At 45.8% G+C, this 16,182-nt stretch overlaps 1 protein-coding gene across 2 annotated transcripts in view; it reads right to left on the bottom strand.

Moving 5' to 3' along the window:
* Positions 1 to 254: 254 nt before the first annotated feature.
* CAPN2 (calpain 2) overlaps positions 255 to 16,182 on the bottom strand; it is a 35,168-nt gene continuing 19,240 nt past the window's right edge. For both annotated transcript variants that reach the window (XM_072140034.1, XM_072140035.1), the window contains 14 exons: positions 15,464 to 15,538; positions 13,659 to 13,819; positions 12,670 to 12,839; positions 12,323 to 12,334; positions 11,221 to 11,432; positions 10,869 to 10,905; positions 10,252 to 10,317; positions 4,920 to 4,977; positions 3,572 to 3,636; positions 3,132 to 3,200; positions 2,789 to 2,867; positions 2,492 to 2,608; positions 2,227 to 2,285; positions 255 to 1,080 (listed from right to left, as the gene is read on the bottom strand). In XM_072140034.1, coding sequence (XP_071996135.1) covers positions 1,057 to 1,080; positions 2,227 to 2,285; positions 2,492 to 2,608; positions 2,789 to 2,867; positions 3,132 to 3,200; positions 3,572 to 3,636; positions 4,920 to 4,977; positions 10,252 to 10,317; positions 10,869 to 10,905; positions 11,221 to 11,432; positions 12,323 to 12,334; positions 12,670 to 12,839; positions 13,659 to 13,819; positions 15,464 to 15,538 — 1,204 coding nt within the window. In that variant the 3' untranslated portion in view covers positions 255 to 1,056. The remainder of the gene's footprint in view (positions 1,081 to 2,226; positions 2,286 to 2,491; positions 2,609 to 2,788; positions 2,868 to 3,131; positions 3,201 to 3,571; positions 3,637 to 4,919; positions 4,978 to 10,251; positions 10,318 to 10,868; positions 10,906 to 11,220; positions 11,433 to 12,322; positions 12,335 to 12,669; positions 12,840 to 13,658; positions 13,820 to 15,463; positions 15,539 to 16,182) is intronic.

The raw sequence follows: 16,182 nt of genomic DNA, 5'->3' as shown, positions 1-16,182 counted from the left end.
GAGGGTTTTTTGTTTAATAGGTATTTTTCGGACTATAAGGCGCACCTGATTATAAGGGTGAATGACCAGCAGGTGGCAGACCTGTGCACAGTTCAAGGCAGCTGTTGTCTGTAAGTACGGTTCATATATAAGGCGCACCTTTGATTTCTGAGATAATACAGAGCTTGCTGAGCATGTGCACCACTGCGGGGGCTGCCGGGACCCCCCATCATTCATGACAATTCCCTACATCATGTAATATAAATGATCGGATCTCCTCCTGATATAATCTCTTTATTAACTGATAATTAATTGACAAAAATCTCCCAAAAAACACAACAATCCCAAATCCTATAAATATAAAGATGGCGACTTCTGGGTTTGCATAGATCCTGTAGAGGTAAATCCCTGATTTTTCGGGTTGTCCGTGTTTTCCCATATACATTCTTCATGTCTGATGAGTGCAGCCGCAGTGTACAGCACAGGGGATGGAGTCTCCTCCAGGATCTTCATGTGTGGGAGCACAGTGTCTGGTCCTTGCAGAGAATGTACTAGAAGGCATTTTGGTAGCAGGCAATCAAGTGCTATAGTAACGACACTGCAGCTCTGAGGTGACTGACCTGAATCCCAGCATCACTCGTCTCCCTCTGAAAGGCCGCAATATATATAGTCTGCTATAAGACGAAAGTGTCTTACGGAAACAGCGCCACCATTTGTTTATGGCTGCATCCGGTATTGCAGATTTTAATGTAATAAGCATAAGCTGCACTACCAGGCGCAGCCAGTGGACAGGGGTGGCGCTGTTTCTGCAAGAAGTACAATCCCTTTAACAGTAGGAAGATTTTTTTCAGACATTATTTTCCCCAAAAGGCACCTAAAAGTTTTCTCTTTCTAACTCTCAAGACTTATAAAAACTAGAATATAAGTGAAATCTGCCAGGACCCAAAACAATAGAATTTTCTCCAAAACTTTTTGGTGAAAGCGAATCAGCTGTTACAGGTCACATGACATAAATCGGTTGCATATTTCTTGCATTCGCGGTTACAGTCCTCGTGCACGGCCGCTGCTCCGGACACTTCACATCACAGTGACCGTCATCCACTGGGAAAGACAGATGATAAAAGGGTTATTATTCTATTATCTATGTGCTGTTATCAATCCCATGATGTCTCCACACTGATAGAGGCTGTACAAGCTCTGCCTGCTGGGAGGACAGTGTGATTATCTCACGCTCTCTATTCCCTAAGTATACAGTCAGGGAGGCTGCACAGTTATCTTCTACATCACCTGTGTGATAGGAGTCCGTCTGATCATCAGTAGTAACTCCTAAAGTTGCAGAACCATTACAGAGACCTCTCAGTACAATTTTCTGCAGCCCTGACCACTCTTAAAGGGAACCTCTTGCCAAATGTTTCACAAATACATTTAGGTGACAGGTTCCCATAGTGCCCTATTAACTAAATGCTTGCCCTTCTTTTAGCTAAAAATTGTTTCCCCCACATCCCCATAAAATCAACTTTATCCTTACCTGGCATCCAGCCAGATCTAGCAGCTTGTCAGGCGAAGGGGGGGGGGGGTCTGCTTCAGAGTCCAGTTGCTCCTCCCCTTGTACCATGCCTCCTCACCATTCAGCACTTTACATCACGTGACCAGGGTTTTTATTAACAAATTCTACCCCATGTATGTATCTGTTCACATGAAATCACTGACATTAACAAATTCTAGCCCATGTGGGTTAAAGACTTTATGTCATGTGACCAAGGTGATGTCATTTACAGTACTGAATGGCAAGGAGGCATGAGACAAGGGGAGGAGCTACTAGACTGGGCAAAGCTGGACACGCCCCCTGACTCGCTGCTGATGCAAAAGTAAGATAACAAAGTTGATTTTATGGGGATGTGAGGGAAACAATATTTAGCTATAAGAACGGTGTCAGTCAGTAACTAGGGCGTATGGGAACCTGTCAGAACAGTGCTCCGTACGGCAGTGTTCACTACTATCTTCAGGTTTACCCCCGCTAATTTATAATGGGGTCCATCACTACCTAGTGGTCCAATCTCTGGATCAAATATCGCCGTATCCACGGTCCATGGGGGATCATGTCCAAGACTTTGGATTGTCACTTTTGGACAACCCCTTTAAAACACAAATGAGAACGGAGCCCTAAACGCCATCACTCAGTCGTGATCGGGGGTCCTAGTATGTGTGACCTAGCAGAGGGGCTGTAGTACAGGTAAGTCCACTCACCGACTCCATGGTCAGGGGCACCACGCCGCTGCGCTCTGTGTCCAGCTGCTTGAAGATTTCTGCAGAGGAAAAGCAAAACCCAAATCAGTAAATGGCGATGACCCAATGTGACCCCCCCCCCCCCCACAAGGGCTGGGGCCATATGACACTAAGGGGCCAGTATACAGACACCGCTGCCCCCTAGTGGCTGTATGGTACATGGGTATAGATGGGGTTGTGCTGGGACTTGTAGTACTACATCACCTGACCAGGAGCCGACACTTACTGAACATAATCTCCAGCCGCAGGAGGCAGCGCACAAAGTTATCAAAGTCGATGGTGAGATTGTCGTCCGCGAAGCGCGCCACCAGCAGCTGATGCAACTGGGAGTTCAGCTTAAATCCTGCAAATACAAGGGGAACCATAGAGTCACGTGGGTCTGGGCGGAGCTGCGTACACAAAACGGAAGGAGGGAACTACGCAGGTCCGCTCTAAAACCGCCAAAAACGTGTTATCTTACCGACAAGTCTTCGTAAATAACAGTACAAGCGCCTCCCCCTTATATAAATCTAATATCACTGACCCGCTGCCTCCAGAGCCTTCCTCATCTCGTAGGAGTTCATTGTCCCGGAGCGATCCGTATCGATGGCCCGATAGATTTTCTAGTACGGAAATAAATGAAGATGTAAGTTCTAGAAGAAGCCACTAGATGGCAGCATAATAACAAATATAGTACTGTATGTATAATAGAGATTTTCAGAAACAGCTCCCCCCCGGTCCATGAGGTAGTGTCAGGTATTGCAGTGTGAATATGAATAACCCCATGGACAGATTCGTGGCCGTTTCATCCACGTTTTTGCTATTCCTGGACAATCCTATGATTGGCTTCCTTGATGTATCTATAGGGTAACCTACAATCCACTTACCTGGTATTTAGTTAGTTTGGACCATAATATATTAAATTCTTTCAGTCCCAGTTTGCCGCTTCCATCAGACTAGAGAAATGGCGCAGGTTAAAGAAATAAAACATAAAATATATATATATATCCCATATACATTGTATAATGTACAGGTGTGTTATACCTGCTGCAGCGCCCCTTTAATGGCTTCTGAGCAGGACAATCCCATATGGATAAATGGGGTCACTTGGCTCTTAGGGGTCACCTGCTCCTGCCCCATGATTAGGCTTTTAGGTAGTCCCCTCCTTTAGGACATGATGGAGGTCTCTATTGGGGGGTAATGGGGTCACATGTACCAGACAATGACATTGTGCAGTCAGGGGTGTAGCTATAGGGGGTCTGGGGGGCTGCAGTCTCCCCGGGGGTCCTAGATCCATGTGATAAATTATACTATGATGAGAGGATACGTCCAGCAGATCCACAATGGTCCGGCAGGTTTCTAGACTGAAGCCGTCAGATTTGATGTCGACCTCTAAAGAGACACAAAGGAGAAGAGTAAGAACATGAGACGATGCCCGCTCTGCCCCGATACCCGCTCTGCCCCGATGCCCGCTCTGCCCCGATGCCCGCTCTGCCCCGATGCCCGCTCTGCCAGGACCGATTAAAGGGGTCGTCCACTTTCAGCAAATAACCGATATGCTTTGTGTAAGAAAAGTTCTACAATTTTCCAATATACTTTATGTATCAATTCTTAGCAGTTTCTCTGCTTGCTGTCATTTTATAGGAAACTTCATTGTTTATTACCTGTGGATAGACACTGGTCCCTGGTCATGTGATGTCACACAGGTGCACGGCTCATTATATCCCTGGTCATGTGATGTCACACAGGTGCACGGCTCGCTATATCCCTGGTCATGTGATGTCACACAGGTGCACGGCTCGTTATAAACCCGGTCATGTGATGTCACACAGGTGCACGGCTCGCTATATCCCTGGTCATGTGATGTCACACAGGTGCACGGCTCATTATATTCCTGGTCATGTGATGTCACACAGGTGCACGGCTCGCTATATCCCTGGTCATGTGATGTCACACAGGTGCACGGCTCGTTATATCCCTGGTCATGTGATGTCACACAGGTGCACGGCTGATTATATCCCTGGACATGTGATGTCACACAGGTGCAGGGCTCGTTATATAACTGATCATGTGATGTCAGACAGGTGCACGGCTCGTTATACTCCTGGTCATGTGATGTCACACAGGTGCACGGCTCGTTATACTCCTGGTCATGTGATGTCACACAGGTGCACGGCTCGTTATACCCCTGGTCCTGTAATGTCACACAGGTGCACGGCTCGTTATTTCCCTGTGCACCGTGCACCTGTGTGATATCACATGACCAGTGTTTATCAACAGGAAATAAACAATGAAGCTTCCTACAGAATGACAGCAAGCAGAGATCTAGCAAACAGTGGGGAATTGATACAGAAAGTATATTGGAAAATTTAAGAATTTTTTTGTTAAACGTTAAATTGTATTTATTGAAAGTGAACATCCCCTTTAAGCACAATATCTATGGGGCAGCCATATTGTACCACAGGGAAACGGGCATTTGGACTGTGCAAATGGGGCAAAATAGCAGAATATATGGCAATATACAGAGGATAAAGATTTAACAAAAGTGACCTTTGCCCCTTGCAACCAATAAGAACTCAGCTTTCATTTCTTTACCTGCTCTGGGTACATGAAAGCTGCGCCCTGGTTGGTTGCGGTGAGTAACAATGATGTTCTTATAGTTAGAGATTTCTTACGTTTAGAGATGACTTTCTTCAGGATGTTATAAAGTTCAAAGGCCGAGATCTCCGCGTCCTGGGGGAGGGAAGACGACACGTTAGAGGCTGGATCCCGGGGCCCGTGTGGCCCTTGTGTAGGGAGATACCAGGACCAGTCTAATCAAATATCCTAATTTATTATGAATTTCAATCCATCCCATAGTCAGGACCTCTGCTTCCTCTCAGTGAATGATAAAGTGAAAATGTCCTATTTTAAAATAGAACACAGGTGAAGGACTCGTCGCAATGTACCAGTGCCCGCTCTATAAATCAGCTGTGCTTTGGGTTTTTTCCCCGATTTTGGAGCAGTTCAAAAGTACAGAACACAGCAGTGTGAGGACATCTCTCTAGGGACAATATATAACACTGGCTGCCGAGAGTACAGAGCACAGCAGTGTGAGGACATCTCTCTAGGGACAATATATAACACTGGCTGCCGAGAGTACAGAACACAGCAGTGTGAGGACATCTCTCTAGAGACAATATATAACACTGGCTGCCGAGAGTACAGAGCACAGCAGTGTGAGGACAACCCCCCCCCCCCCCCCCTCCAATGCACTTGGAGTAGCTACAATCCTGGAATATAATTCAGTATATCACAGTCCTGCTGCTACTAACAACATACACAAAGGTCTGATTACACAGCGCCCCAGGGACAATACATAAACACTGGCTGTAGAGAGCACAGAGCACAACAGTGTGAGGTCTGATTACACATCTCTCCAGGGACAATACATAAACACTGGCTGTAGAGAGCACAGAGCACAGCAGTGTGAGGTCTGATTACATATCTCTCCAGGGACAATACATAAACACTGGCTGTAGAGAGCACAGAGCACAGCAGTGTGAGGTCTGATTACACATCTCTCCAGGGACAATACATAACACTGGCTGCAGAGAGCACAGAGCACAGCAGTGTGAGGTCTGATTACACATCTCTCCAGGGACAATACATAACACTGGCTGCAGAGAGCACAGAGCACAGCAGTGTGAGGTCTGATTACACATCTCTCCAGGGACAGTACATAACACTGCCTGCAGAGAGCACAGAGCACAGCAGTGTGAGGACATGCCCCTAGTGCACTTAGGTAAGCTAAAATCCTGGAATATAAAACCATATCACAGTCCTGCTGCTACTAATTGCATGCACAAATATCTGATTACACATCTCTCCAGGGACAGTACCTAACACTGGCTGCAGTCTCTATGGTCACACCTGCTGACAGGTTCCCTTTAAAGGAGTCACGCAGATGTGGTAAACAATCAGTCGTCTACCAGGAGATTCTCCTGTCCCATGTCATATTCTAATGGTGTAACCCTGTGATAATCCCTTTAAATGTGGAAACTGAGGAATTGATGGTTTTACTAGCAGGACAGCAGCGCCCATCCCATGGGGGCCATCTCCAAAGCAGGTGACATACAAATAGACACAACAGGGGCATATATAAGGCACAAAATCCCATGGGGTCACAAGTAGCAGACCACCCCATTACATAACAGCTCAGTGTAACCAGTGCATCAAAACAGGGTCTGCAAATATATTCAAACTTTTTGGGGTAACCAAAATTTCAAGATTTATATGTACATCATGTGGATTGATAATTAGAATTCCCACAGCCACCACCAGGGGGAGCCTGCTGCATACAGATTCATCCAGTTCCAGATAGCTTTATAGTGAGCTCCCCCTAGTGGCGACCACAAATAACTCATATAACTACGATAGTATGAAGGCAAGCAGAGGGTTAAGAGTTCTGAGTGTGAATATACAGGACGCCTATAGGATAAGAGCCTATACGCTGCATCAGTCATTGTATACGGCGCAGCACATGGAGGATATTTACAATGTCATCAGTCAATGGCTGTAAATATCCTGCAATGTTTGACCCTTATAAAAGTCATGGGGGTCACATTGCAGCCAGAGCAGCAGGCATGCTACATCATCACACACGACACATGCAAGGCACGTCACATACTTCATGTCATAGATGAGGATCAAAGGGAAACCATCAGCAGGAGTGACATACAGACTGCAGCCAGTGTAAGGTATTCTGTGGAAGGATGTGTAATCAGACCTTTGTGTATGTTGTTAGTAGCAGCAGGACTGTGATATATGGATTTATATTTGTACTATGTCCTGACACTGCTGTGTTCTGTGCTCTCTGCAGCCAGTGTAATGCATTGTTCCAGGAAAGCTGTGGAATCAGACCTCTGCATACGTCATTAGTAGCATCAGAAATGTGTAATATGGATTAATATTCCAGGATTGTACTAAGGGCATTGTCCTCACACTGCTGTGCTCTGTGCACTTATCAGGTCCAGAGACCAAAAGAGGACACAGAGCACATGCCTAAAGTACATTCCTGGAATACAAAACCATATATCACAGTCCTGCTGCTACTAATAACATACACAAAGGTCTGATTGCACATCTCTCTCCAGTGACAATACCCAACACTGGCTGCAGAGAGCACAGAGCACAGCAGTGTGAGTATACAGTACAATCCTGAAATATAAATCCATATTACACAGTCCTGCTGCTACTAACAACATACACAAAGGTCTGATTACGCTGAATCAATACTTTACACTGTCTGTAGTACTACATGCTCACACCTACTGATGGTTTCCCTATGAGAACGTCATAGGATTATAATAACAGCAAGAGGTCCTTTAATCATTACAGCCCCCTCTATTGGCCAGAACAGCTTAGTACAGCACTTTATCAGAATGTTGGAAGCTTAAAGGGATTGTCCAGAGGTTAAATAACATTGCTGCTTTCTTCCAACAACAACAGCGCCTCTCCTGACCATGGGTGGCGCCTGGTATTGCAACTGGGTTCCATTTATGGCTATGCAGCCGAGCTGCAATACCAGCACTGGCCATGGTCAGGTATGGCGCTGTTTTTGGAATTAAGAAGCCATATTTTTCAACCTCCGGAGGAGAAGCAGCAGAGGTAGGAGGGCAGAGGCCGGGGTCTGCACACAGGGTTAATCATACCTCCGCCGGGGTCTAGGCCGAATGCAAGATAAATCCAGAAGGATGAGGTTAGTCGCAGAATGATCTGGATTACGGACTATAAACATTCATGACGAGCACACACAATGTATAATGGACAGATCTAATAGCCTCGGCTTTCAATTCCTCTACGTTTTCCGGATCTCTGCTTGCTGTCTCTGAATAGAACCATTTTATTTCCATTAGATGCCTAAAAGACCTGCTATGACTTATTACTTGTCACAGCTGCTGCTTTGCTACACTTGCTCCCAGTCCAGGCTATCCTCACATCCTGCTCTTTTACTTCAAAGACTTTTTCCTTGACTGGATCCAACTGTAACAAACCCTCAGCTGTGAGAAATATGAAAAGTGAGGATTTTCAGTCTGAAAGGATATTAGATTGTGTCATTATACAGAGATCACATTGTAATTACTATGGATATAATCAGGGAACCCCTTTAAAGGTCTGCACCGGAGCTGTATACACAAAACGAGAGGATATTCCTCATAGATATATTCCCTTTTATTCAAGAAGATGACATGACGGATAAAGGGGATCCCCGCTGTATGATGTGTATGTGGAGGATTACACCCTGCAGACACCAGGATACAGGAGCATCCAGAATCAGGAAGAACCACATTAAAAGTACTTTCCTACCAATTATACTATTACTACTACTATTACTAATCCTATTACTACTTCAACTATTACTGCTACCACTATAACTATTGCCACTATGCCTACTTCTTCTATTACTAATAAAACTATCACTACTCCTACCATTACTACTACTTCTACTACCACTACTCCTACCATTACTACTACTTCTACTACTATCACTACTGCTATCACTTCTCCTACCATTACTACTCCTACCATCACTACTCCTACCATTACTACTACTTCTACTACTATCACTTCTCCTACTTTTACTACCACTACTCCTACCATTACTACTACTTCTACTACCACTACTCCTACCATTACTACTACTTCTACTACCACTACTCCTACCATTACTACTACTTCTACCATCACTACTCCTACCATTACTACTACTTCTACCATCACTACTCCTACCATTAGTACTACTTCTACTATCACTACTCCTACTATTACTACTACTTCTACTACTATCACTGCTGCTATCACTTCTCCTACTTCTACCATCACTACTCAATCTACTACCACTACTCCTACCATTACTACTACTTCTACCACCACTACTCCTACCTTTACTCCTACTTATTCTATCACTACTCCTACCATTACTACTACTTCTACTATCCCCACTCCTACCTTTACTCCTACTTATTCTATCACTACTCCTACCATTACTACTACTTCTACTATCCCCACTCCTACCTTTACTCCTACTTATTCTATCACTACTCCTACCATTACTACTACTTCTACTATCCCCACTCCTACCTTTACTACTACTTATTCTATCACTACTCCTACCATTACTACTACCGCTATCACTTCTACTACTTCTACTATTACAACTATTATTACTACTTCAATTATGAATACTACCATCACTTCTCCTACCTCTACCATTACAACTATTATTACTGTAACTATTATTACTACTTCAATTATCACTACTCCTTCTATTACTACTACTACCTGCAATCACTTCTCCTACTTCTACTATTACTACTACTATTACTTCTCCTACTATTACAACTGCTATTACAGCAACTACAACTATTATTGCTACTTCAAGTATCACTAGTACCAGCACTTCTCCTACTTTTCTACTATTACAACTACTATTACTTCAACTATTATTACTACGTCAATTATCACTACTACTATCACTACTCCTATTACTACTACTACTATCACTACTGCAATAACTTCTCCGACTTCTATTACAACTACTATTACTACAACTATTATTACTACTTCAAATTAGCACTACTTCTATCTCTACTACTACTACTACCTGCAATCACTTCTCCTACTTCTATCTCTACTACTACTACTACTACTAGAACTTCTCTCATACTATTACCACTGCTATTACAGCAACTACAACTATTATTACTACTTCAATTATCACTACTACTACCACTACTCCTACTTCTGCTATTACAATTACTATCACTACTACTTTTAAGCCTAGGCCTGACACCCTACATCCTACTACTACTATTACCACCACTATTACTACAAAACTTCTACTATTATTACTACAACTAGTTATTACTATCACGACATCTACTATGACTACAACTACTACTACTTTTCCTCACCAGTCGGACACCCTACATCCTCCTACACCAGGACGAGGCGGCAGATACTCACATCTCCAGCCAGCTGCAGGAAGAGTCTTCTGAAATTGGGATCTATATGATCTTCATCGAGGTCGGGCTACAAACAAAAATGTCAATTAAAATTGTTGCAAAATTCAGTCCAGAATAATCGCCATCTAGTGTTTTGCACGGATGAATGATGGCGTCTGGTGACGCCGGCGGCTCTGCCTGGGGTTTGGGTTGGAGTGGCCATTGCTGCCGCCTGCAAAAGTGACGAGCAGCAGCAGGGCCCACAATGCATTCAGTATAACGGGGCCGTGTAATACCAACCCTGTCCTCTAGGGGTCACCAGAGGTGACAGTAGATCTGCAGAGTTCAGGACCTGGTGATCACCTGACCACTGTGGGTCCTAATTTACAGAAAGGATTGACTATATAGGACGATGTAAAGTCACTATAGGGGAAGGGAGGGTCTGGGTCATGGGGATGGATTTATGATACATCCTATTTAAAGGGATAATCTGGACATAAAAAGTTTTCTAGAGTATTATTCTTTGGATAGGGGAAAGCTTTTTGTGACCCTTTAAGGCGACATGTGGCAGGATATAGATGGCACCAGTTACCTATATCATGTCTTTAGTCAGTGCAATGTATATATCCAGGGACTTACCTCATCAACATTGGCCTCAATGTCATCATCCACCACCCTGGGAACAGAACAGAATATTATATAATATTATATCATCAGACTGCAGCTAGTAGCCTATAGGTCACCCCTATAGGGTAAAGCACCGACTACCCAATAATACTACATAGTAAAGCCTGAGGACGCATTTGGAGTTGACTCTACCCAAGTGGAAGAAGCCAGAGGAAAGTTGGATCAGGCATGTCCAAATGCAACATGTCTGATCCCTTTGTTTTCAACGGAGATAAAGCCACTTCTCCCCTCTCCCCATTGAAACACACAGGTTCAAGCATGCATGTGGTTCAGAGGTCGGGAAGGAATAGCTGTCAGCACTTACTGAGACTCGGCGTTCTTCTCGGAGAAGACGCGGAGGCAGAAGTCTCCGATTTTGTTTGGCTCAAAAGTGGACGGGACGATGATGTACTCCCCCGGGGAGAGGCGGAAGCGGTTCAGGACTTCCCGCAGATTGATGAACGTGTCCGAGCGATCCCGCGCCTTGTTCCTCAGGAAGAAATCTCTGCTCAGGTGGACGTTGGTCTGACCTTGAAGCTAAGGGATAAAAAAAGAACATTTCGGAGGGGTTAACCTGTTACTGACCCTGTAAACCTTCGCGTACAGCGCATGGTGTCCAGTGTGATATCATGTGACAACAATCAGGTGACCTTTTTATCCAATGGAGGAAGAGGATCACCAGAGACGCCGACGGGGGTCACCAGAGACGCCGACGGGGGTCACCAGAGACGCCGACGGGGGTCACCAGACACGCCGACGGGGGTCACCAGACACGCCGACGGGGGTCACCAGACACGCCGACGGGGGTCACCAGACACGCCGACGGGGGTCACCAGACACGCCGACGGGGGTCACCAGACACGCCGACGGGGGTCACCAGACACGCCGACGGGGGTCACCAGAGACGCCGACGGGGGTCACCAGAGACGCCGACGGGGGTCACCAGAGACGCCGACGGGGGTCAGCAGAGTCGCCGACGGGGGTCAGCAGAGTCGCCGACGGGGGTCAGCAGAGTCGCCGACGGGGGTCAGCAGAGTCGCCGACGGGGGTCAGCAGAGTCGCCGACGGGGGTCAGCAGAGTCGCAGACAGACTATTTGGTAGCCACCACTATGCAGAGTTCAGTTGATACTGTATTCATTCCTATGCACTGAGCTCCCCCTAGTGGTGACCGAGGCGAACAGTTTTATAATAAACAGAATTTATCAATGGATTGTAACCAGTTCTATCTTATGAAATAAGGTTCATAGAATGTGAACCATTAGTAATAATAATATTTTAATAAAAATATTACCTACTGCTACATTTTTGTTTCCTTATTTTACATCTGTACCCACCGCACACAGGGATCTGCAGTCAGCAGTGACATCTACTTACCTTCTTTTATAATAAATGTGATCATAAGGTAAGTGTCACACAATGTACATACCTGTGGGGGGACCTGTGGGCAGAAGAAGATCAGGTTAACAAACCTCACAAGCCACTGATATATCTGCACAGTCCTCAATATTTTATATTTTAATTAAAGGGGCACTCCACCATAAACATCAATGGTGTATCGAATAGAAAGCAGGGAACCCCACAAATACAGGGTGTTATACCCCAATAGGATGCATTATATCAGGGCCTAAAGTTTTGGGGTGAAAAGTTTAAAGGGCGATGGTCAGTACTCAGTAACGGTAGTCTATGACTGGCGGCCACTGCTGGGCTGATGTGGTATTGCAGGGCGGCCGGGGATTTGGGGTTATTAAGTCTGTCTGGGGTGATTGGACCTGCCTCATAGATTGCAAATCCAATGGTGTGCATGTCCTCGCCCATCTTCCTGGCCTTCCTGCGGTTCTTCTGGATCAGGCCCACGATGAAGGTGCAGCCGTCCTCCCCATCATCGGGGTCGTCGTCCGCCTCGTCCAGCTTTATCATGTACTGCGGGTTCATCCAGAACGTGTCTGCATGAAGAAACAAGGGGGCAGCTGAGTCCATGTGGTCGTATAGTGTGGGGGAGCCTGCGCCTCATCTGTGACCTCTGACCCCTCATGGCGTTATACCTGTACATAGTGCAGAGGTCACTCACTCCTGAAATACTCTGTGCTGCTGTAGTACCGTCCCAGTACAGGATTGTCTTTATTCTCATAGAAGTGGACAGTGTTATTATAACATGGAGGGGGGGGGGGTAGGGGGGAGATCTACTACAGGCCCCATGTCATACCCCCACACTCTCCCAACAGTGACTGCCACTATGGTGGGGGCACTATGACCTGGGGTGCATTGACATGGTGTTAAGGGGTCTACTTTGAATTATGGGGGCTATGTGCTCAGCACTTTGGTTATCACTCTTATGGGGGCACTGTGATTATGACTTCTTTGGGAACTGGAGCTGCCACTATCATAAGGGCCATGTGGTTATCACTATTATAGGGCACTGTGGATGTCACTGCTATGGGGCCTTTGTGACTGTCAGTGTTATTGGGCACTATGGCCAGCATTGTTATGGGGGCACTGTGACTGCCTTTGTTATGAGGGCACTGAGGGTGTCGCTGATATGGGGACACTGTGACTGTCAGTGTTATTGGGCACTGATGGTGTCACTGTTATGGGGGCACCGGTTCAGTCACTGTTATGGGGACACTGTGACTGTCACACTTATTGGGGCACTGTGGTTATCACTCTTATGGGGACACACTGGCTGTCACCGTTATGAGGGCACCTCCGCTGTCTCTGCTATGGCCATACAGACATGTGCTGGGGGTCCGGCCGTTGCGGGTCACCTGGATAGTTGCGGCAGCCTCCGGCGGTCGAGCCTCGCCTCCACATCCCGTCCATCTTGACCAGACTCCACTTCTTGTACTTGTCGGAGGACAGGGTGTCGGGGGTGAGGTTGCAGATCTCTAGTCTTGAATAATGTCGCAGGAAATCATTATAGGACATCCTGAAAATAAGGGGGAAATGGATAAAGGATCTGATAGTCAGGGGTACTGCATATACACATATTGGGCCAGAACCTAGAGGAGACCCAGGTCACATTCAACCCCAGGTCTCTACACTATTCACAGACAATAGGGGGGAGGAAACCTGATAACAGAGAACGGGGCGCCGCAGCAGCCGCAGCGCTGGAGCCCTAGGGGAATATATATTTATATTTCGTTAGACTATCCCTTTAAGGCGGGCAGGAGCCGCAGCGCTGGACCACTAGGGGAATTTATTTGGGGATATATTTATATTTCGTTAGACTATCCCTTTAAGGCGGGCAGGAGCCGCAGCACTGGAGCCCTAAGGGAATATATATTTATATTTCGGTAGACTATCCCTTTAAGGCGGGCCGGAGCGGCTCCTAATGATGACTATTACCCCTTGATCCAGTATTGATTGTACTTTCTGGCCCCCGCACTACACCAGGTATTTCCTGCTGCGGAGGGCGCGGCGCTGACTCAGCTCTGATGCTTTTATGTTTTCTATTTATATGAAACATTAGAGGAGTCGCCCCCGGGGGGCGCCGCTATTCACCGTGTTCAGGACTCTACAATAACGTGTGAGGCTGAATAGTAACTGGAGCTGGGAGCAGCACTGAGTAAACCGGACCCGATTATCTTACACAGACGTCATTTGTCTCACTTGACATTTCATTTAGTAAAAAACTAGAATTACAGCAGGAGAATGTAACTGCAACCTAAAGGGAACCTGTCAGCAGGTGTGACCATGTAGACTGCAGCCAGTGTTAGGTATTATCCCTAGAGGGATGTGTAATCAGACCTTTGTGTATGTTATTAGTAGCAGCAGGACTGTGATATATGGATTTATATTCCAGGATTGTACTGGGAGCGTGTCCTGACACTGCTGTGCTCTGTGCTCTCTGCAGCTATTGTCAGGTATTGTCCCTGGAGAGATGTGTAATCAGACCTCTATGTATGTAGGTAGCAGCAGGACTGTGATATATGGATTTATATTTCTGAATGGTGGCTCCTCCAAGTGCACTTGGAGCATCTCCTCACACTGCTGTGTTCTGTGTTCTCTGCTTTGAACAGTTCTACAGACTCTCCACACTGCTCTGAGCGATTTGTGAAGTATTTCTACAGAAGCTTGCTACAGCAGTCACTCAGGGGGCAGTGGCAGCACAGCACAATGCAGGCAGCAAAGAGCACAGCAGTGTGAGGACACACCCCCAGCACAATTCTGGAATATTAATCCATATTTCACAGTCCTAAAAATAGATATAACATACACATAGGTTTGATTTAACAGCTCTCCAACAATAATTACATTACACACTGACTGCAGAGAGCACAGGGCACAGCAGTGTGAGGACATGACTCCCAGTACAATCATGGAATATAAATCCATATATCACAGTCCTGCTGCTACTAACAACATACACAAAGGTCTGATTACACATCTCTCCAGGGACAATACCTAACACTGGCTGTAGGGTCATAACTTCTGATAGTTTTCCATTAGAGTGATCTCCTACCTGTTGCTCTTTTGGCAGAACATGCTGGGAGTTGTAGTTCTCTTGTAGCTTTTATGTCATATAGTAAAAGCAATCAACTAAATAAAGGGATAGGACACGACGACCTACCAGAACTCTCCATCGTCGCAGCGTTTTATCAGTCGGTCTCTTTCACTTGGGTCCACGTTATTCCATTCGTTAGAACTAGAGAGGACAAAAATGGGGTAAAATCATCAGAAATTATACTTTACATAGAAAAATGTGTCATTTATCCTGCAGACGGTGCCCTCCTCAGCCCCACACCATGTCTGGATCTCATCTGCCTATTCCAGACACATAGGTACAACACTAGCGGTACAGGCTCTAGTCCCCTCCAGAGCTGCATTCATAATACTGCGGATGGATTATCCTAAAGCCTGAGCTGCTGCGCGCACAGTAGGACATGGAGTGTTATAACCCAAGTCTCATGCTAGAATGAAATATGGCAGGGAGTGTCCATCAACAAAGTACTGAGGATTTCCAGATGGAAACTTCACGTACAGTCATTGCAGCTCTGGATGTAACTAGAGTATAAAGATATAGGGCGTCAGAATAGGCATCTGTCATCAGAAGCAAAATAGTTATAGTCCCTGGTGAGAGGAGTAATTATCACCTTTGTGATGGGCTGTTACTAGCAGCATACGGATTTATATTCCAGGGTTGTAGCTTCTCCAAGTATCCTTACACTGCTGTGCTCTGTGCTCTCTACACTGTGCTCTTCTGCGAGTAAAAGTGCTAGCATGTTTCTGGTTAAATTATACAACAGTCACAAGGGTAGGGGTTGTGGAGCAGTTTAATGCAGTGAGCTA

The sequence above is a fragment of the Engystomops pustulosus genome, chromosome 3 (genome assembly GCF_040894005.1).
Source record: "Engystomops pustulosus chromosome 3, aEngPut4.maternal, whole genome shotgun sequence".
Classification (NCBI taxonomy): Eukaryota; Metazoa; Chordata; class Amphibia; order Anura; family Leptodactylidae; genus Engystomops; species Engystomops pustulosus.
Note: the sequence above shows the minus strand (reverse complement) of the source record. Positions and strands in the feature narration are given on the sequence as shown.